The 23,251-nt window shown below is 39.8% G+C and overlaps 2 protein-coding genes across 6 annotated transcripts in view; one reads left to right on the top strand and one right to left on the bottom strand.

Moving 5' to 3' along the window:
* Positions 1-1,609: 1,609 nt before the first annotated feature.
* Positions 1,610-4,939, bottom strand: LOC139391950 (immunoglobulin kappa light chain-like). The gene is made up of 3 exons (XM_071139560.1): positions 4,891-4,939; positions 4,039-4,362; positions 1,610-1,983 (listed from the first exon to the last, which is right to left on the bottom strand). Exons 1-3 carry the CDS (start codon positions 4,937-4,939, stop codon positions 1,610-1,612), a joined length of 747 nt encoding a protein of 248 aa, XP_070995661.1.
* A 6,359-nt stretch (positions 4,940-11,298) lies between these two features.
* The window catches only part of LOC139392201 (semaphorin-4A-like), a 54,892-nt gene continuing 42,939 nt past the window's right edge, over positions 11,299-23,251 (top strand). The window contains exon 1 of one of the 5 annotated variants that reach the window (XM_071139998.1): positions 11,299-11,610. The gene's annotated coding sequence lies outside the window, so the exon portion shown is untranslated. The remainder of the gene's footprint in view (positions 11,611-23,251) is intronic. The other 4 variants (XM_071139999.1, XM_071140001.1, XM_071140002.1 and 1 more) reach the window with 4 other exon arrangements.

Raw genomic sequence — 23,251 nt, 5'->3', positions numbered from 1 at the left:
GTTAAATTGGGCCGAAATGGAGATAAAAAATGAGTTCCACCACCTTTACTATGTGAGAAAATCTGATAGCATGGCAATGGATTATAAAATCATGCAACATTTAAAAAAAAAAACATTTAGCACGACCAAAAATGATAGTTTAACCCAAATACAATAGTTACTTACCGAGAACGATGATCTAACTGGCCTTCTTGCTTCTCCACGTGTCCCTGCAAACGTCAGAACTCAGAACATAAACACCATGACATCCACCGACAAACTACTTCAAAAAGACTTGGAATCCTTCAATCAACCGACCCTGCATACGCCATCAAGAGACGCTGTGAAAACTAAGGATGTCTAAGTGCTACAATGGTACACAATGTGTTTCTCTACGACTTATTTTTAGCAATTTGGCGAACAAATTATATTTAATTAAAGCGCATTCATTCAATCTATTTCAACTGAATAGTTAAAAAGATAATGAAAGCGCTAAAACATTTCCGCCACTAAATACCTCCAAGTTGATAAGAGCCATCTTGAAATCCTTCTAAAGTAGTCAGCTGTTGTATTTGATTAATTAATCCTAAAATTGAAAAAAAAAAGATAATAATTACCAGATTGATCCCGTCTGTTCTCAGTGCCTGTGCCTCTTTGTCTGAAATTAAAACAGAGCATTTCACACTCTAGCAATCACAGACTTTTCTATAATCCAATGTTGGATTGAATGTCAGACTCAAACCTTGTATCTGCATCAATAACCACAGGATGCCCTATAGGAAAAAACAATAAAAATAACACATTTAATATCCAGGTTGAAGAAAGCATCATGATTCAGTGATCATTTTTTGTTGTCCATGGCCATTTGTTAACATTGACTCTCTGATCTCAAAAGCAGGTGGAGTCGACTGCTGTCTAAACGTGGCAGACACTTGCCATAAAGGTCACTGTAACCACTACAGAGAGCCTGACTTGTGTGAAAGAGGGGAAAGAGGAACAAAGTCAAGAATTATCAACAGATTTTAATTCTCAACATTCCTGTGGAAGAGAAAATACAGGCCTACGAAATCCGATTTAATTCCATTTCCTCAGAAAATGACCTAATGGAATAAAATATTTTCTCCCATATTTAGCCACCTATTCTATGGTGTAACAAAACAAAAGAACTTGACCCATATAGGTCTGACCACTGAACTGGCTTACCTACATGACTACCCATAACCATAGGCATCACAACGTGCACTTAGTGTTTTGAGTGGATACTAGTAAGTTATTAAAAAAAGACTACATCTTGTAAATGTATATCCTGCAAATGTACCAATTGATGGGGCATGTTTCCCCTAAATTACAATGGTCGCAACATCCTTTTCTGAGAACTATGGTATAAATTGTCTTGCACAAGATCATTTGGTGTTTGTTATACAGTATTGGCCCATTACCCATTGATTTGATCTTACCACGGTGCAGACACACAGCGATAGTGACAGCAACTATTAGTGTGAGGAGAGCAGCTGCAGAGGCCCCATACATCAACATTGTGCACATGGCATTGGAATCTATGGTGAAAATAAAGACAACGTCTAAATAAAGATAGTTTCAAGTTATATCTTTGTTTACAGTGTTAAATCCCTTACTGAAAGAACAGGTGCAACAGCTTAGTAAATCTGGGTCTAATGCAATTACCATTTTGCTGCAGCAGTGTTTTGGTGATATTTTTCCCCTCAAACTCCACCACACATGTAAACTCTGCTCGTCTGTCCCACTCCTGTGCCTGGACAATAATCTGGTTCCTAGTGAACTCTGTGGCTGAATCACTGTTGTCTGTCCAGGTGGAGTCAGTGAGTCCACTCTCTTCTCTCCCGTCTATGAGCCAGAACACACGGACCTGAGACGGGACCACTTCCAACACCAAACACAGCAGAGGGATGAAGATGCGGTCAACCTCTGGCGAAGAGACGATTTGGATGGTTGGGGCTTTAGTGCTGTTCCCTACCCTTTCTCTCTCTAAGGACAAAATGGTCATCATTTAACATTTAACATCATTTAACATGTTTTTTAAAGAAAAGCACATGTTTTGTCCATTAAAATAACATCAAATGTATCTGAAATAGAGTGTAGACACTGTTAATGTTGTAAATGAATATTGTAGCTGGAAACGTCAGATTTTTTATGGAATATCTACATAGGTGTACAGAGGTCCATTATCAGCAACCATCACTCCTGTGTTCCAATGGCACGTTGTGTTAGCTAATGAAAGTTTCTCATTTTAAAAAGGCTAATTGATCATTAGAAACACTTTTGCAATTTTTGCAACAGTTGAAAACTGTTGTGCTGTTTAAAGAAGCAATAAAATTGGCCTTCTTTAGATTAGTTGAGTATCTAGAGCATCAGCATTTGTGGGTTCGATTACAGGCTCAAAATGCCCAGAAACAAAGTACTTTCTTCTGAAACTTGTCAGTCTATTCTTGTTCTGAGAAATGAAGGCTATTCCATGCGAGAAATTGCCAAGAAATTGAAGATTTCGTACAACGCTGTGTATTAGTCACAGAACAGAACAGCACAAACTCGAGCTAACCAGAATAGAAAGAGGAGTGGGAAGCTTGTGGAAACGTTTGACCCAAGTTAAACAATTTAAAGGCAATGCTACCAAATAGTAACTGAGTGTATGTAAACATCTGACCCACTGGGAATGTCATGAAAGGAAAAAGCTGAAATAAATCACTCTTAACTATTATTCTGACATTTCACATTTTTAAAATAAAGTGGTGATCCTAACTATTTCTTTTTTTTCTACATCGTATAATAATAGTGAAGAAATCAAAACCATGAAATAAAACATATGGAATCAAGTAGTAACAAAAAAGTGTTAAACAAATCAAAATATATTTTATATCTGAAATTCTTTAAAGTAGCCACCTTTTGCCCTGATGACAGCTTTGTACACTCTTGACATTCTCTCAACTAGTTTCATGAGGAATGCTTCTCCAACAGTCTTGAAGGAGTTCCCACACATGCTGAGCACTTATTGGATGATTTTCTTTTACTCTGCAGTCCAACTCCTCCCAAACCAGCTCAATTGGGTTGAGGTCAGGGGATTGTGGAGGCCAGGTCATCTGATGCAGCACCATCCCTCTCCTTCTTGGTCAAATAGCACTTACACAGCCTGGAGGTGTGTTGGGTCATTGTCCTTTGAAAAACAAATGGCGCTAACCAGATGGGATGGCGTATCGCTGATTCACGCAGTCTTCTCTGAACAATTGATGTTGAGATGGGTCTGTTCCTTGAACTCTGCAAAGCATTTATTTGGGCTGCAATCTAAGGTGCAGTAAACTCTAATGAACTTATCCTCTGCAGCAGAGGTAACTCTGGGTCTTCCTTTCCTGTGGCGGTCCTCATGACAGCCAGTTTCATCATAGCGCTTGATGGTTTTTGTAACTGCACTTGAAGAAACTTTTAAAGTTCTTCATGTCTTAAAGTAATGATGGAGTATTGTTTCTGTTTGCTTATTTGAACTGTTCTTGCCATAATATGGACTTGGTATTTTACCAAATAGGGCTATCTTCTGTATACCACCCCTACTTTGTCACAAGACAACTGATTGGCTGAAATCCATTAAGGAAAGAAATTCCACAAATAAACTTTTAACAAGGCACACCTGTTAATTGAAGTGCATTCCAGGTGACTACCTCATTAAGCTGGCTGAGAGAATGCCAAGAGTGTGCAAAGCTGTCATCAAGGCAATGGGTGGGTTACTTTGAAGAATCTCAAATATATATTTTGATTTGTTTAATAACACTTTTTTGGTTAATACATGATTCCATATGTGTTACTTCATAATTTTGATATCTTCACAAAATAAAGAAAAACTCTGGAAAGAGTAGGTGCCTAAACTTTTATCTGGTACTATATATATTGTTTAATTTAGATGTAACATTCCGTTTTGTGTTTATTTTTTAAAGGTTTATATCTTTATATACATTTTAGTTTTTTAGAAAAATATATTTTTTCTAGTTTAGTAAACTTCGTAAATAAATATGAATATACAAGACATTAAATTACCTGTCAAAATAATAACCTTAGAACCATTGCCAGAGTACACCATTTTGGAGTGAACAGCCAAACAGTAGTACATGCCAGAGTCGCTCACATTTGCATTGGTGATTGTGACGGAACATAGGTTGTCCTGTTCCTGGTCCGTTGAAATGTTATCAACCGTTAAGGGTGTACTCATGCTGTGTGTTCCAGTCCTGGGGTCCACTTTTATCCAACTCACAGAGAAGCAGTAGGTGATAATCTCACTCAAATGGCATTTCAAGGTCACTGTATCACCAGCTTTCACCATCACCACTCCAGGTGTCTGGGTTATAATTGATGCGTGTGTAGCTAAAAACAGAAGTAGGAATAACAAGAATATAACATATATTTCATCTAATTACTGTTTAGCATGTTTGGTGCATTTTCATAACTTTGTCAACTTTTTTTTCATGAATATACCAAGCATGGATGCCGAACAGAAAAAAAAGCTTAAATCACTGTCCACTTGTAAACAATATTTCGAAATTGAATCTTATAGGCCTGCTTTGTCTAACCTAAGATTTTAATTATCTTGAAATTGCTTGATTATAACATGAACAAAACTACATTATAAACAGGTTATAGAGTTAATGACATAATGTATTTCAGATCACTGTTTCATCTCACATAAGTTAATGAAAAAGTTATAACGTAGGCAGACTAGAACACGGTGGATATTTCTTGAAATAAATGAATGTAGGCCTATTTAGAGTAATGATGAAACAGTCTAAAGCCCTCACTGTCACCATGAGTTAGCGTTAGCCTAGCTGAATGTACCTTTTCTACATTAATTATCGACACATTGTCAGCGTGTGCAGAATATAGTGTCATACTTGCCTTTCAAGACATAGCTCCAGCACAGCAGAAGTAGCAGGGGGCCTGGCATTTTAGTTTCACTCAATTTGAAGGGCATCATCACTTTGAGTCCGTTGAGCAACCTTTACGAGATGAAGATGTCTTGCCCATAGGCCGAGCCTACATCTCAAAAAGCGAGACCGCCGTGACAACATTTCACCGGAAATAAACACATGAAAAGTCCTGCGTTATAACTCAAACTATGAGCAAGAAAAGATAGGTCAGATTCCAGCAAAGACAACAACAAAACATGTTTTTCGAATGAATGCGAGAAGATTGAGAAGATTGCACCGACCTACCTTTTTTTTCTCACGCTAAGAACATATTATAGGCCTAGTTTTCTGTAAAGTAGTACAGGCCGAAACTACCTTTTGTGAATTGTATTTGACATGGTCTTAATTCAATATTAATATTAGGCTATTTCATCATTATTATATTTGATCTTATCAATAATCCTCGTTTTTAAACAATGCATCACTAAAAACGTTAGGTCAGAGGCCTGTATGCCTATATAGTATTGGTACATACATCATAATAATATAGTTATTATAATTGTTAACATTGCCTAATTATATGAACTTAATATAATTTACTTTATTCATGGCTCTGTATGCAACTAATGATGATTCCAAGCCAAAACCAATTTACAAACTTGCATTATAGGCTGCTTTATTTCCAGAAGGGAATAAAGAAAAAAGTAGAACAAAACAAGTTTAAGAGAAACATTACATAGCCTACATTCAAATACAGACAGTTACGTGCTTCATAATGCTTATTGTTGTCTTATATAACAAAACAACAGTTGCAATGTTTAATTTGAACACACTAAATTGGCTATAGTTCATATTCAAGTGGGGGAAAACAACATTGTATTGAATAGGCCTTGCCTATCATTGAAAAAAACGAAGAGCTACATACAGATCAAATGGCCAGAGTAACAATATATTCAGCCGTGTTTGTGCTTATGTTCGTAAACTCCTGCCATTTATTTCTAACGTTGCTTGTCTTGATCTAACCACAAAGGGCGCAAGCGACGTTGCAACCCAGCGAGGAAAAATTGCTTGTCTCCGCGTCTACACAAACTACCTGTTTACCATTGTGGTTTCTAGACCACCAAGCCCATGGAAACTCTTGAGATTGTCATGCACACTATGGTTTCATTGCTGAACATGTCAGTCGGAACATATGTCCGGAAATCGCCAAAGGAGTTTGATGAAATTACAATAAAATGTTGTAGGCTAAAACACAAGAGATGAATGGAAATTGCCGAAGTAAAACTGAAAATATGTCTAACGGAGGATTTTGTCTTCACGGTAAAGGCAAAGGCGGCATGGCGATGGAGCTAAATGCGTTGATGCTGCAGTCATGCGTAAAAAGAAACGTTCGCAGTCTTGGTGAAAAATGTCAGCATTTACAACACAACTATGCTATGAGTTTGTGGCTTTCAAGAGTTAATATTTTGCATCAAGTCTTTAATGCAGTGTTTGACGGATGAATTAATGATCAAGAGGACCACAATGGAAATAAGTCCCAGACTTTGTGTTATCCTCGTGCTTGTTTTTTTTGTGTGTGTTTTTTTAAAAATGGTAGAATGAATAAACTAAACTAAACCCGATGCTGAACTGTGAACTCCAATAATTTCCCCATAACATTCACGTAGATGCTTCTAGTTGTTAGGAATTAGATTAAAATAAAAAACATTTGGATTTACAATGATTAGGGGTGAACTTGGAGATATTTCAATCTATTTAAAAAATACAAGTGTTTTACCTTTATTTAACTAGGCAAGTCAGTTAAGAACGAATTCTTATTTACAATGACGCTGGGCCAATTGTGCGCTGCCATATGGTACTCCAAATCACAGCTGGTTGTGATACAGCCTGGTGTATGGATCAAATGCATTATAGACCCACAATTGGCACAAACAAGCGCGTTCAAATGCCAATGCCCGCGCGCCCACTTTTGCTAAACTTTTACGCACGGTGGTTAGGCCACCATTTATTTACCTTGTCTATCGAGTCGCAGACAGTCAGAAGACACTACCATGGCTTATATCCTATCAAAGACAAATTATAAACGTATAAATCAACAGCCTACTTAGCTACATTAATAACAGGGTATTTACTTGTAGGTATTTACTTTTAGATTGTAACAATTGTTTGGATTTGCAGGCCTATTGAATAATGTGTTATGGCAACATGTACAGTTTATTTACCATGTCAGATAAAGTGTAGGCTATGGACCAATACCTGAGCTGTCAATACACGTACCCCTCGATTTTGCATATTTGGAAATGGTGCAAAGACCTGCAAAAGTTTGAAACATTGCCATGCACACAAAAGGCTGTTCCAAGGTAGCTGCTGAGCCTAAAATCTGATTTTCCCACCTGTATTTGGGGAGTTTCTCCCATGATTCTCCACAGATCCTCTCAAGCTCTGTCAGGTTGGATGGGGAGCGTTGCTGCAGAGCTATTTTCAGGTCTCTTCAGAGATGTTCAAGTCCGGGCTCTGGCTGGGCCACAAGGACATTCAGAGATTTGTCCCGAAACCACTCCTGCGTTGTCTTGGCTGTTGTCCTGTTGGAAGGTGAACCTTCGCCCCAGTCGGGGCGCTCTGGAGCAGGTTTTCATCAAGGATCTCTCTGTACTTTGCTCTGTTCCTCTATCCCTCGATCCTGACTAGTCTCCCATTCCCTGCTGCTGAAAAACATCCCCACAGCATGATGCTGCCACCACCATGCTTCACTGTAGGGATGGTGCCAGGTTTCCTCCAGACGTGACGCTTGTCATTCAGGCCAAAGATTTGTTTTCATCAGATCAGAGAATCTTGTTTCTCATGAGTCTTTAGGTGCCTTTTGGCAAACTCCAAGCGGGCTGTCATGTGCCTTTTACTGAGGAGTTGCTTCCGTCTGGCCACTCTACCATAAAGGCCTGATTGGAGTGTTGCAGAGATGGTTGTCCTTCTGGAAGGTTTTCCCATCTCCACAGAGAAACTCTGGAGCCCTGTCAGGGTGACCATTGGGTTCTTGGTTACCTCCCTCACCAAAGCCCTTCTCCCCCAATTGCTCAGTTTGGCCGGGCGGCAAACTCTAGGAAGTCTTGGTGGTCCAAACTTCTTCCAATTAAGAATGATGGAGGCCACTGTATCTTGGGGACCTTCAATGCTGCAGACTTTTTTGCTACCCTTCCCCAAATCTCGGAGCTCTACGGACAATTCCTTTGACCTCATGACTTGGTTTTTGCTCTGACATGCACTGCCAACAGCAGGACCTTTTATAGACAGCTGTGTGCCTTTCCAAATAATTTCCAACCAATTGAATTTACTACAGGTGGACTCCAATCAAGTTGTAGAAACATCTCAAGGATGATCAATGGAAACAAGATGCACCTGAGCTCAATTTCGAGTCTCATAGCAAAGGGTCTGGATACCTATGTACTGTAAATAAGATATTTCTGTTTTTTAATTTATGAAAGAAAAAGAAATGTGCAAAAAATTCTAAAAATCTGTTTTTGCTTTGTCATTATGGGGTAATATATGTAGATTGATGAGAAAAACACATTTAATTAATTTGAGAATAAGGCTATAATGTAACACAATACGGAAAGAAATGAAGCAGTATGAATACTTTCCGAATGCACTGTATATGGGAAAGCTTTTGAACCAAGCATGCCATGAATATGGTATATTCTGAATCAGGGGTGGATGGAGAACAATCCACACCTTAAAAATAAATACTCCTACTAATAATAATAAATTTCCGAATGCACTGTATGTTGAAAATTCTGTGACTATTCAGTCAATAGCTCTTACACAAAACATGCCATGATTAGAACAATGATATATTCTGAATCAGGGGAAGATGGAGAAAATTACCCCCCCCCCCCCAAAAAAAAAAATGCAATGAAAAATGTTATTGAACAATAACAAAAACATTCTCCATCCTCGCCTGATTCAGAATATATAACTATCATAGTCATGGCATGCTTTGTGTAAGAGCTATTGAGAGAGAAAACCACCAATATCCACCGAATGTCCAATATAAAACACATTTTACCTCGGTACAAAACCAGCAATTACGCATGTGTTGTAGCTTATACATAACTGTGGCTAAAACTGGACCCCTCAAGCTAATAAAGCCTAAATGTCAGGATCAATACTTTAGATGACAATAAATAGACCGGTTTAAGAAGGAGCCAATAATGAACAGTCTAAACAAGCGGTGCAAGCGTTGTGTCAATAATATAGTTCTAGGGGGTAACTCCCCCCGTAATTCACATTAAGACCACAAGATATTACCAAATAATTTCCCCAACACTTTCCCTGGCTGCCACTCATCTTGCTCAACCAAAAATGGCCTGTGTCATCACAACTTTTGGAGATATTTCAACAAAACGCGTGTGGTAAGTTGATCTAATTTGTTTCAATTTAGAAAAAGTTGTAGATATATTCCACTGAAGTTTGATCTATAATTGTTTAAAAAATATATAAAAGTAGGAAAGCCTTAAGATAAATAATCCCTTTGTTTAGAGAGAACATTCTTGATATATTTTTACTAAAGTAATAATATGTTGGATGAGTGTGTTGAGGGCAACTCAAGGGTAACTGGCCCCTTTTTGGTTATGAATGAGTTTCTACCTGTCATTTAGACAATGACTAGGCCAGTTAGCGGTAGTTTATGCTAACTTGAATTATGCTCCAATTTTACTTGGGATAGCTGTATTTGTTACCTATGTACAAGTTAGAATTGTGCAATAGCAGAGCAGAAGAGCGTTGCCACATCAATGTTACACTGAATTAATTAGTTAAGGTATTATTATTAAATGTTATATTCCATTCCAATAGTATATTCAAATGAATATTGTTTTTAATTAATACAAAATTATTGAAAACCTTTTGCTCCTGAATGTAATTTTAAAGACTGCTTGGATCTAATATCTTGCATTATTCAAATACTATTTAGTGCAAGTGTACTAATGGTGACATGTGCAACACCACCCCCCCATATTTTATTTAAATAATAAAATAAGACAACTCGACTTAGCTTTTAAGTATTACTTACTAAAGAACAAAAAGGGGTGGGGGGGTGAGAGTATTTTTTTTTAAACGCCCCTTTTCTAAAAACAACATTTCATGAAATAACTAAAATAATGTAGGCATTTATTACATGACCTTTATCCACATACCAATTTTTCTCCAAACATTGCTTTTTTGTGTCAGCAATTAGAAATTGTTCTTAGTGTGGGCTAGTTACCCCCTATTACCCTAACCGTTTCGTCCTCACGATTATCCCTTGAGAAATTCTTCATTGGGGATTTCCTCAGCATTGATAGGGCGAGATATGTTTTAGCAGTCGTTAAACTGCCTAGTTCAAAATTGCCGCCGGTATAGGCATGTAACGCCCATCTGACTATCCAAGATAGCGGCTGCGGTGGCAAATTGGTTTAAATTACATGAGAAAAAAATGATGGTCTGTTATAATAAGCGTTTCTCTTGTCCTTTCCTTAATGACCTTCTGTAAACCGTCCCAACAAGAAGGCTGAGTGAAGGGCTTTCTATAATTTTCACCAGAGAATTGACCAGAGAGAGAGTTTGACTGAAGATACATTCTGTGGAGGGTGCAAGATCAAGTCATGACCAGGTAAAACTGATTTCTTTATCTACAGTACATGTCTGCACCTGTCATGAGCTCTGAGGCGCAGGGTTGCAGGCAGATGTTGGGGGTTTATGCATCCTGTGCTGTGTAGGTTAAGTTGTGTTTTATACCCAGCAAGCTGGTCCACTCCAGCATATCAAGCAAATGAATGGCTTAACAATATGTAACTTTTTCCTAGGTAATTTATTTGAACGTTATAGGCTACACTATGAGGTGGTTTCGCCTGCAAGGTATGTGTGCATAGCCTACCCAATGGTTTGATTTATAATTAAAAGCTTAGGCTATGAGATGCTTTTCTGTCATTTTGTAGATATCAAGTGGCCATCTTAGTTTCAGGTTTTGATCAATTCAATTTAGCTAGGCCTACCTATTCAAATATATTCTACCGTAGACCTATTACAATCGGAATTGTTTTGTTTCCAAAAACGGATAGTCAAGTAATATGTCTGCCAGAATGCTCTGCTGAAGTTGAGTTAGTAGTGGTTGATGCCAGTAAAAGCCAGACTGGGCTTTAAATTGACAATGGCACTGAAAAAAATGTGTTAACGTGAATTGTAATGAAGGGAAAATGTAATGATGTGACCTCAAGCGACATGGTGGATTTGATCGTGTAGCCTACAATAGTGTTTAAAAGCAGCAGAGGATAAAATACATGTTGGTTAGTCTTACCGGTTTTCGTCCTGTAGATGGCGCCTGTTGATCACTAGAGATCAGTCTACTAACAGCAATCTGTTGATCAACGGTGTGTGTTCATTTCGCTGAACAGGGGCAATACAATTGTATGGGAGAATGCAGGCCAGTCAGACAGGCGTTTTTCATCTGGGAGCGCCTTGAGCAAATGTTTACGGTCAGAGTTTTCCTCTTGTGGGCACGATTTATTTCGTTCGTAGCGAGAAGAGAGCTTGCTACCTTAGTGGCGTAGGTAGTAGGCTTCTACAACAACCAGACCGTCTAACTGAACGCAAGGGCGCTCTGGTTAGATCAACGGGAGGGATATAAACGCACAAACACTCGGTGAAGGTACACAGTCCTCTGCACTTTGAGATGTGGGTAAGAACGCTGTGTCGAGTATGGCATTTTAGTAGCTTTTCGTTTGCACAACACGTTAAATATAGGCTATATAGCTAGTTAGCTACTTTAAATGAGCACATTTCAACCAGCACAACGAGAATGTCGTTAGCCTGCTAACGTTTGCTAGCTCACCCATTTTTTTCAGTGAGTGTTTTGATTGCAAACAGCCCATGTTTTTTTTTTAGTCAGCATACTCATGGCAGCCTGCACATGCTTCTGTAATTTGCGTTGAAACGGAACAAAACATCCGATGCACATGTGTGATAATGCACGGTTGTTGTATTTTGCAAATGATTCCGAATGACTTTTGCGCGCTGTGTACGTAGAGAACGGAACACTTCTGGGCTGAATATGGGAAAACACGTGCTTCCCTCTGCCGGAGTCGCGCTGTGGAATGTATTGACTGTTTTCCTCTTGTACTTGGTTGTTATTGTAACGTTATGCAACCAACTTTCAGCGTTGCCTCTGGAATTCAACGTTTGTGGGTGTTGGGTAATATCAGCAGTGAAAATATCAGCTATAGTCTCTGGCACATAACCTTTGCCCTGTCTGTTTTCCCGGCAACGTTTCCAACCGTACTCATAACATGGCGAAACGTGTTACGATTGTCTACACTCGGTCTCAAACGTGAGTCTACCCCCTGATTCCACTGCTGGACAGAGATAGAGAATAGGCTACATCTGTGTAACAAAGTGATTTGAATGCCTTTTTGTTATTCTGTGACAGACCTAATGCCAAGGGAAAGCCATGCTTGGCTGCAAATAAAGGCAAGGAAGTCATAGTTGACTGGCTATTGTCTTTATGGAGAAGGAGGGTCTTCTTGCTCTTAACCTATTGAGGTGGAAAATTGGATAGATGGTTGAAGTGTGCATCAAAGGGGCACAAACAATTGCTTCTGCCCTTTGAGGAGGAATTCCACAGCTCTTGAAACCAAAGCTTGCACAACAAAATAATCTTGTATGAACTCCGCTTCAGCCTCAGGACATGCTTGCTGGTGCTTTATAACCTGGCAGGTAGTCGTTGTCCAACCCTTTTATCTGACAGTATTGTTCATAAAGGGGGTATTTTCCCTCAGATCTTTGTATCATGCCTCAATGAGTAATGTTTGATAGCAGGTAAAGGGGTGTGGTGGGCAGAAGTGCAGGTATCTGCTGGTTTGTCTATTTGAGAGGCTTTGTATGCTTCATTCACACACACGTCTCCAGGCAGTCTGTCAGCTGTGTACAGTCTTGTATCATTAACCTTTTTTTAATTGACTATAGTATTTGTTTATTAAAGTGGAACTGACATAATGCTATCAGGATGTAAATCACAGCTGACCTGGTACATTGTTTGCTGCCTCAAGCCAATCGGGATGCACTGTTTCAGTTTTAATACTTTGGACAAAAGTGGTTGAATGTAACGAAGGCTGGGAATGTCAATACAATCATACTAGCACAGGCAATGATGACAAGTCAGTCATAACGTGGCTAATAGGATAGCTTATCTATTTATCTATTGATTTATTTAGCAAGCTAAAAACACAGAGCCTAATGTTAGTTAAAAATGCAACATGTAAAGTTTCGGTCCTGCGTTTCATGAGCTGAAATAAAAGAACCCAGAAATGTTCCATACTCACAAAAAGCATTTCTCAAGTTTTGTACAGATATTTGTTTACATCCCTGTTAGTGAGCATTTCTCCTTTGCCAAGATAATCCATCCACCTGACAGGTGTGGCATATTAAGAAGCTGATTAAACAGCATGATCATTACACAGGTGCACCTTATGCTGGGGTTAATAAAAGGCTACTCTAAAAGGTGCAGTTTTGTCACACAATACAATGCCAAAGATGCTTTGCAGGAGCATGCAATTGGCATGCTGACTACAGGAATGTCCACCTGTAGTCAGAGCTGAGCTGAGCTGTTGCCATATAATTTAATGTTAATTTCTCTACCATAAGCTGGCTCCAATGTCATTTTAGAGAATTTGGCAGAATGTCCAACTGGCCTCACAACCACAGACCATGTGTATGGCGTTGTCTGTGAGTGGTTTACTGATGTCAAAGTTTGAACAGAGTGCCCAATGGTGGCGGTGGGAATAAGCTATGGACAACCAGTACAATTGCATTTTATCGATGGCAATTTGAATGCACAGAAATACCATGTGATCCTGAGGCCCTTTTTTTAAGGAATCTGTGACCAACAGATGCATTTCTGTATTCCCAGTCATGTGACATCCATAGCTCAGGGCCCAATTAATTTATTTCAATTGTCTGATTTCCTCATATGAATCTTTGAAATTGTAGCATTTTTATTCAGTATAGCTAGCTGCTGGGAGGATGATGTCATTGAGTGAGTGGGCAACTTTTACCCCCCATATCATTTTTTGGTGTCTACAGCTAGAGATGCCGGTGTCATTTGGTTAGCTAGCAAAACATGTGTATCACTTTGCTGGGTAGCTACGCTGAACTTGAACGACTGTTATCCACAGTTAGCCTATCTCTTAGTTGTCAATCAAATGTATTTGGCGTCCATCAAATGGGAGGCAAGGCAGGTTCCGACTCCGTTGTCAAAATGTGGTTTGGGACAAGCATGAATTGGCAGGCAAACTGCAGAAAGGCAAGCAGGCTACTATTCTCCATGGACAAGCTGAAAAGGTTTTGAGTGTTAATCTACTGTTCACTCGTTAGATTTGAGCTCCTATCTCACTCTTGCTAACATGTTGTTGATGTGCATAGGCAACTGAGTGAGAGAGAGCCTACCTCATTGTTTGATCAATAAGACTGTAAAGTTCCCAAAATCTAAGAGGACCCCTGTGGAATTTGCATATTTGCAGAAATCCATTCAGGTGTGTTTTGTGGCTTTTGGCGAATGCTTTTTAATTATGTGAAGTCGCTCTGTTACTGCTGCCTGTAAACACGCAGCCCAGTTTAAAGTGAATGATGGCAGGCCTGTGTGGAATACGTCTTATTTTCATATAGGCCTACTGTAGCTCTGATTGGCTATTGTTGTGTAATCAAATCAAATCAACTTTTATTTGTCACATACACATGGTTAGCAGATGTTAATGCGAGTGTTGCGAAATGCTTGTGCTTCTAGTTCCGACAATGCAGTAATAACCAACGAGTAATCTAACCTAACTATTTCACAACTACCTTATACACACACAAGTGTAAAGGAATGAAAGAATATGTACCTAAACATATATGACTGAGTGATTGTACAGAACGGCATAGGCAAGATGCAGTAGATGGTATCGAGTACAGTATATACATATGAGATGAGTAATGTAGGGTATGTAAACATTATATGAAGTGGCATTGTTTAAAGTGGCGAGTGATATATTTTTTACATCAATTTTTACATTATTAAAGTGGCTGGAGTTCAGTCAGTATGTTGGCAGCAGCCACTCAATGTTAGTGGTGGCTGTTTAACAGTCTGATGGCCTTGAGATAGAAGCTGTTTTTCAGTCTCTCGGTCCCTGCTTTGATGCACCTGTACTGACCTCGTCTTCTGGATGATAGCAGGGTGAACAGGCAGTGCCTCGGGAGGTTGTTGTCCTCTTTATGGCCTTCCTGTCAGGAAGTCCAGTACCCAGTTGCACAGGGCGGGGTCGAGACCCAGGGTCTTGCGCTTGATGATGAGTTTGGAGGGTACTATGGTGTTAAATGCTGAGCTGTAGTCGATGAACAGCATTCTCACATATGTATTCCTCCTGTCCAGATGGGTTAGGGCAGTGTGGTTGCGATCGCGTCGTCTGTGGGCCTATTGGGGGCAGTAAGCAAATTGGAGTGGGTCTAGGGTGTCAGGTAGGGTGGAGGTGATCTGGTACTTGACTAGTCTCTCAAAGCACTTCATGATGACGGAAGTGAGTGCTGCGGGGCGGTAGTCGTTTAGCTCAGTTACCTTAGCTTTCTTGGGAACAGGAACAATGGGGGCCCTCTTGAAGCATGTGGAACAGCAGACTGGGATAAGTATTGATTGAATATGTCTGTAAACACACCAGCCTGCTGGTCTGCGCATACTCTTAGGACGCGGCTGGGGATGCTTTCTGGGCCTGTAGCCTTGCGAGGGTTAACACGTTTAAATGTTTTACTCATGTCGGCTGCAGTGAAGGAGAGTCCGCAGGTTTTGGTAGCAGACTGTGTCAGTGGCACTGTGTAGAGTCCGGTCCTGGACAAGATGGATGTTTTTATTATGGTTTATTTAGTGCAGTGTCTATTAATTGTCCAAACGCACAGCCGCTTTATAACTCTCTATATTACTATAGCAGGCAATGTTAACTAAATATGCAGGTTTAAATATATATACTTGTGTATTGATTTTAGGAAATGCATTGATGTTTATGGTTAGGTACACGTTGGAGCAACAGTCCTTTTTCGCGAACTAGTAATATCATCAACCATGTGTAGTTAACTAGTGATTATGATTGATTGTTTTTTATAAGATAAGTTTAATGCTAGCTAGCAACTTGCCTTGGCTTCTTGCTGCATTCGCGTAACAGGCAGTCTCCTCGTGGAGTGCAATGAGAGGCAGGTGGTTAGAGCGTTGGACTAGTTAACCGTAAGGTTGCAAGATTGAATCCCCGAGCTGACGAGGTAAAAATCTGTCGTTCTGCCCCTGAACAAGGCAGTTAACCCACCGTTCCTAGGCCGTCATTGAAATTAAGAATGTGTTCTTAACTGACTTGCCTAGTTAAATAAAGATGAAATAAAGGTGTAAAAAAACAAAAAATCGTTCGAATCGGTGACCAAAAACATCGATTTCTGATTGTTATGAAAACTTCAAATCGTAATTAATCGGTCGACCTCTAATGTGAACAGATTTTTATATACGATTTCATGTTGCTAAAACGCTATCAGTTCCACTTAGTAATTAAGGGGCAGAGTAATTAAGGAATGTCAAGTTACAAGTTAATTGACATGAGAACTTGAGAAATGGCAACTCTACAGAGCGCCAATGGCTAAATTACTTCCGGACATGAACGGTTTGTAGAGTTCTTCCTCCTTCTCACCTTTCTATGCTCTGGGCTGGTCAGATCTGCTGTAGTCATGGCAACCCCACAGGGGCCTAGGGGATCAAAGCCTTCGCCAGATTTTCCTCTCGCTTTCACGTTCTCTCTCTGTCCCGCTCTCTCGATGCCATATATATATATATACACACACACACACACACACACACACCCAGACAAAGACAAGTCTTCTCTTTCTTTGCAGCTGGGGTTACCCTGCCTTTCTCAAGGGTAATTGACAGTTGCTAGACATGTTTATGTTCATTATCTCCAGACCTCAACACATACAAGCTGCTGATGCGTGCCTTTGGAACATCTACATTTTAAAAAGTATAATGAATCAATTGAATATATACCATAGTAAATCCATTGTTTGTTTCAGGTAGGTCTAAAGAAACATGATATGAAGAAAATGTATTTCAGATGAACAGAATATGGGTTGGCCTATTTATTGTAAGTCATCTGGCCATGCCACAGGCTTGTTCATTTAGCAGACAAGATATGTCATTATTTTTTATGAATTTATAGTAAGAAGAATATAATAGGACATAGACCTATCTGATATGGGCAGGAAGATTAACAAGAATTTAAGCTAACTGCACTGTCCAATTTACAGTAGCTATTACAGTGAAAAAACACCATGCTATTGTTTGAGGGGAGTGCACAGTTATGAACTTGAACATGTATTAATAAACCAAATATGCACATTTGGGCAGTCGTGATGCAATATTTTGGAAAAGATGCAATGGTTCAATGGATCAGTCTAAAACTTTGCACATACACTGCTGCCATCTATTGGCCAAAATCTAAATTTCGCCTAGATCCCTAAGTCGTGTTGGAATTTCTCTTGTATTTCAAAAATGATGATTAAAAAATAAACATTTTTTGTATTATCTTTTACCAGATCTTATGTGTTATATTCTCCTACATTCCTTTCACATTTCCACAAACGTCAAAGCGTTTCCTTTCAAATGGTATCAAGAATATGCATATCCTTGCTTCAGGTCCTGAGCTACAGGCAGTTAGATTTGGTATGTTATTTTAGGCGAAGATTGAAGAAAGGGTCCGATCATTTTTAAGGTGCATTACTACAACTAACTGGGCTGGAGTGTGGACCTCAGTTCATCTTTCAATCACCCAGGTGGGTATATGCTTCTAAAAACCAATAACGAGATGGCACGTGGGTATATGCTCCTGAAACCCAACGAGGAGATGGAAGAGGCGGGACTTACAACGCATCAAACGACACAAATAGAACCAAGTTCTATTTTAGCACTTGGCCAAGCAGACGCTTGCGAGCAGTGTGGGTTCAATGATTGAACAACATATATGCGAGCGGTGTGGTCACCATGTTAGAATGTCTTAGAAATCAAAACAAACAGTGCCTTCGGAAAGTATTCAGACTCCTTAACTTTTTCCACATTTTGTTATGTTACAGCCTTATTCTGAAATTGATTAAGTGGGGGGGGGGGGGGGGGATCCTCAGCAACCTACACACACTAACCCATAATGACAAAGCAATTTTTTTTATTTAAATTTTTTTTTTTTTTAGAATTCTTTGCAAATTAAAAAATATATATATTAAAAAACAGACCTATGAGATTCAAAATTGAGCTCAGGTGCATCCTGTTTCCATTCATTATCCTTGATGTTTCTACAACTTGATTGGAGTACACCTGTGGTAAATGCAAGTGATTGGACATGATTTAGAAAGGCACGCACCTGTCTATATAAGGTCCTACAGTTGACAGTGCATGTCAGAGTAAAAACCAAGCCATGAGGTCGAGGGAATTGTCCGTAGAGCTCCGAGACAGCATTGTGTCAAGGCACAGATCTGGGGAAGGGTACCAAAACATATCTGCAGCAATGAAGGTCCCCAAGAAAACAGTGGCCTCCATCATTCTTAAATGGAAGAAGTTTGGACCACCAAAACTCTTCTCGGAGCTGGCTGCCTGGTCAAACGTAGCAATTGGGGGAGAAGGGCTTTGGTGAAGAAGGTAACCAAGAACCCGATGGTCACTCTGACAGAGCTTCCAGAGTTATTCTGTGGAGATGGGAGAACCTTCCAGGAGGACAACCATCTCTGCAACACTCCACCATCAGGCCCTTATCGTAGAGTGGCGAGACGGAAGTCACTCCTCGGTAAAAGGCAAATGACAGCCCGCTTGGAGTTTGCCAAAAGGCACCTAAAGACCCTGACCATGAGAAACAAGATTCTCTGATCTGATGAAACCAACTCTTTGGCCTGAATGACAAGCATCACGTCTGGAGGAAACCTGGCACCATCTACAGTGAAGCATGGTGGTGGCAGTATCATGCTGTGGGGATTATTTTCAGCAGCAGGAACTGGGAGACTAATCAGGATCGAGGGATAGAGGAACAGAGCAAAGTACAGAGAGATCCTTGATGAAAACCTGCTCCAGCTTAGGTCCTCTAACTTGGGCGAAGGTTCACCTTCCAACAGGACAACGACCCCAAGCACACAGCCAAGACAACGCAGGAGTGGCATCGGGACAAATCTCTGAATGTCCTTGAGTGCCAGCCAGAGCCCGGAATTGAACCTGATCGAACATTTCTGGAAAGACCTGAAAATAGCTGTGTAGCAACGCTTGTGAGCCAACCTGACAGAGCTTGAGAGGATCTGTAGAGAATCATGGGAAACTCCCCAAATACAGGTGTGCCAAAATGGAAGCGTCATACCTAAGAATAATCAATGCTGTAATCGCTGCCAAAGGTGCTTCAACAAAGTACTGAGAAAAGGGTCTGAATTTTTATACTGTATATAAATGTAAAATGTCATTATTTTTTTAAATTTTTTTTTATTAGCAAACATTTCTAAAAACCTGTTTTTTTGCTTTGTCATTATGGGGTATTGTGTGTCGATAAGTTTTGTTTCTACGTCAATCTATTTTAGAGTAAGGCTGTTAGGTAACAATGTGGAACAAGTCAAGGGGTCTGAATACTTTCTGAAGGCGCTGTACATGGGCTGCACGGTGTGACTATAGCAGGCCTGGATTACAGGCTACCGATTTATTTGAGAAAGTCGCAGAAAAAGCTTGCGCTCTGTTCCTTGCCTTAAACGCTGTTCTCTCAAGTGATCATATTTCCATCCATCAGACTATTCCAATTTTATCTTGATTTTGGGGCATGTCACCCCCCTATACCTATGGGTACTCTGGTTATTTCACTCCATGCATCAACTTCTGTTTGAGGAGCATGCAGCCTCTCGCTGCACGGCGGGATATTCCATACGTACGGTAGTGAGAGATTCTGTAGCCGAAGGTATCCTAATGTGTCACCATATTTAACTATGAAAATATAAAAACATGTCATATTACTAGGCTATTCAAAACCAACACAAATTCTGTATTGTAGGCTAACTCTGTAAGTCGCCCTGCACAATCAATGAACCAACAGCATCGCCTAGGCCCATAGGTTCTCTCCCAGACTCATTGATAAAAACGTTGGAATGTAAGCACAAGGTAACCAGTCCATCCAGTATACATGATAATACATTCTACGTTCAAAGGCGATTTACTAGAATTTGTTTTAATTGTTCTAGCCTATATTCCAAAATTTTAAAGACATCTCAAATAAAAACCTTTTTTTAAGCGGTTTTCTGCTGTGCGTAATTTGCTGTAAACTATGCATTGTATAACGAACGGCACAATCATTATATCAGTTTTTTTTTCTGGCTTGATGTCAGTGGTTAGAAGGACAATAGATCCTTGAGTACCAGGGCATTAGTGAGTTAGACAACCAACACATGTCCTGAATGCATAGGAGGAGATGACCTTTTTTGGAATTTTACTGTGGTCATGACTCATGACTGCCAGTGTGGGGGTAATACAGTTTTCTCAACAGCCCTACCCCAATGAGTCATAGTGACATTTTAATTTAACCCTAGTCCCCAATTTTGTCTCAGATTATACCCTGACCAGAATTTGGTGGTTTTAGCACCGACATTACGGTATAAACATCTGAACTATTGTCGCTGTGAAGCTGTGTGGATTCTTAATATGAAGCAGTTCTCACACAAAAGCTTTGTCGGTTTTCTGTGCTTATTCGCTTAATCCCCTTGTTGTTTTGGTGGTTCTGTTTTGCACAGCTTTTTTTTGACAGATTTGGGGAAGCTGCATACAAAATGTTTTTTATTTCAAGAGAAAGTTCTGTTTAGCCCCAATTCAGATTCACACACCGACGTGAACTTGTAATTTAGAATGGTACTGTGAAATTGAAGAAGTATTTGTCCGTGGAGAGATGATTTGTCCATTTTGCTGCTTTATTAAAATAAAGATTCACCTATTTTGAAAGTTGTTGTTTTTGTGAATCTCTGAGCGATGTTCAATCAATTCCCGGGGGCCTTTCCATGTTTTCATGCGTCTTCGCACTATTGTCTTTCAAGCAAGCTGAAATTTGGCCGGGGTGACATAGCATCATGATAAAGCCGCTGTCACTACACTGGAAGTCGATAGACATTTTCCTATCATACATGTCAGATTTAAATAATCATAATGCGCGAGGATGTCTTCTCTCGAGTGAGCCATTGATCATATTTTTGCGATATTCCTACTTTGAGAAATGTGTAATTTAAGAGGTTGCTCCACATTTCTCCTATTTGTCTGCCTCTTCAGTCCAAGGGTGCATTCATAGAGATACACTGAACAAAAATATAAATGCAACATGTAAATAGTAGCCAGCTTTCATGAGCTGAAAGAAAATCCCAATAAATCAAATCAAATCAAATTGTATTTGTCACATACACATGGTTAGCATGCTAATGTTCCATACTCACAAAAAGCTTATTTCTCTAAAATGCTGTGCACATTTGTTTACATCCCTGTTAGTGAGCATTTCTCCTATGCCAAGATAATCCATCCACCTGACATGTGTGGAATATCAAGAAGCTGATTAAACAGCATGATCATAACACAGGTGCACCTTGTGCTGGGGACATAAAAGGCCACTCTAAAATGTGCAGTACAGCAACGAATATAAGTCTATGAAGCAGTTTTATAGAGTTAGTATTCAACAACAGAAGAGACATGTCTCAGTTATAAACAATTTTCTTTACAGATAACAAACATTAAGTATTTATTGCTGAATTGTAAAGACAGCCACTAGCAAGTTAGCTTATTGGCCAAAGAGCAAGCTAGCTAACTTGCTAGCGAGCATGAAGGAGAACTCTATGGGAGTGTTAGCCATGCTGTTGGTAGCGGTAATCATATTGTATCCTTAGCTGGCGGGAGCGTGCAATTGGCATGCTGACTGCAGGAATGTCCACCAGAGCTGTTGCCAGATAATTTAATGTTAATTTCTCTACCATAAGCCGCCTCAACGTCATTCTAGAGAATTTGGCAGTATGTCCAACAGGCCTCACAACCACAGAACACGTGTAACCAAGCTGACAGCTGATGAAACTGTGGGTTTGCACAACCAAAGAATTTCTGCACAAACTGTCAAAAAACGTTTTCAGGGAAGCTCATCTGCGTGCTCTTCGTCCTCACCAGGTTCTTGACCTGACTGCAGTTCGGGGTCGTAACCGACTTCGGTGGGTTAATGCTCACCTTTTGATAGCCACTGACATACCATTTATTACAGAGAATCTGTATCCTCTTGCCTATAGGCGACTTAGCTTATTCAAGCCTGTCTCAAAATACAACACCTTTTTTAAGACCAAAAGAAAACTCTTCACGTGACTCGCTTTTCAAAGATGTCTAGAAATGTACTCGTTTTGTGCCCTTGTAGGAAGCAATCACTCCCCTATTGCTGACTACAAATGATCTATAACTGGGCTAATAACTCACTAACGAGCAAAGGATATAAACAAAGTGTGCACACGTGGCTACATGCAGCTCTCACTTTGATCTCAAAACAAGTACATCTGCTCACGACCGCTCATGCTGTAAACACAGTCCAGTTCAAAGTAAATGGCACAGATCCATATGGCAATGGTCTATTTAAGCAATAAGGCATGGGGGGGGGGGAAAGTATATGACCAATATACCACGGCTAAGGGATGTTCTTATGCACAACGCAATGCGAAGTGCCTGGATGCAGCCCGTAGCCGTGGTATATTGGCCACATACCACAAACCCCTGAGGTTCCTGATTGCTATTATAAACTGGTTACCAATGTAATTAGAGCAGTAAAAATAAATGTTTTGTCATACCTGTGGTATACGGTCTGATATACCACGGCTGTCAGCGAATCAGCATTCAGGGCTCGAACCACCGAGTTTACAATTGCATTTAGGCCTATTTCAGCTCTGATTGTTTATGCCGCACCGGTATGTGTAGAGTAAGGGCTGAGTAGTGCGTGTCAATGTAATAGAATCCTACTCCGATGCGTTCTGCCTCCAACAAAATCTCTTTGAATAGTTTGTTTTGGTATTTTCCATTGAAAGTGGCTATTATTGCGTGGATTCTATCACATTTGCCACAGTAAAAGGAAACGTTGATGGTGTTAACAGGGAAATATCTAGAACAGTGGTCACCAACCACTTCTGAGTCAAGATCACGGAGTCAAAATACAAGCCGATATCTATCTACGGTCAGATTTTTGTTTTGCTTAACTTGCCATGCCAAAGCATTGTTTGGGACATTGCTTACTCATACTTTTTTAAATCAT

Source organism: Oncorhynchus clarkii, chromosome 32 (assembly GCF_045791955.1).
Source record: "Oncorhynchus clarkii lewisi isolate Uvic-CL-2024 chromosome 32, UVic_Ocla_1.0, whole genome shotgun sequence".
Taxonomy (NCBI): Eukaryota; Metazoa; Chordata; class Actinopteri; order Salmoniformes; family Salmonidae; genus Oncorhynchus; species Oncorhynchus clarkii.
Note: the sequence above shows the minus strand (reverse complement) of the source record. Positions and strands in the feature narration are given on the sequence as shown.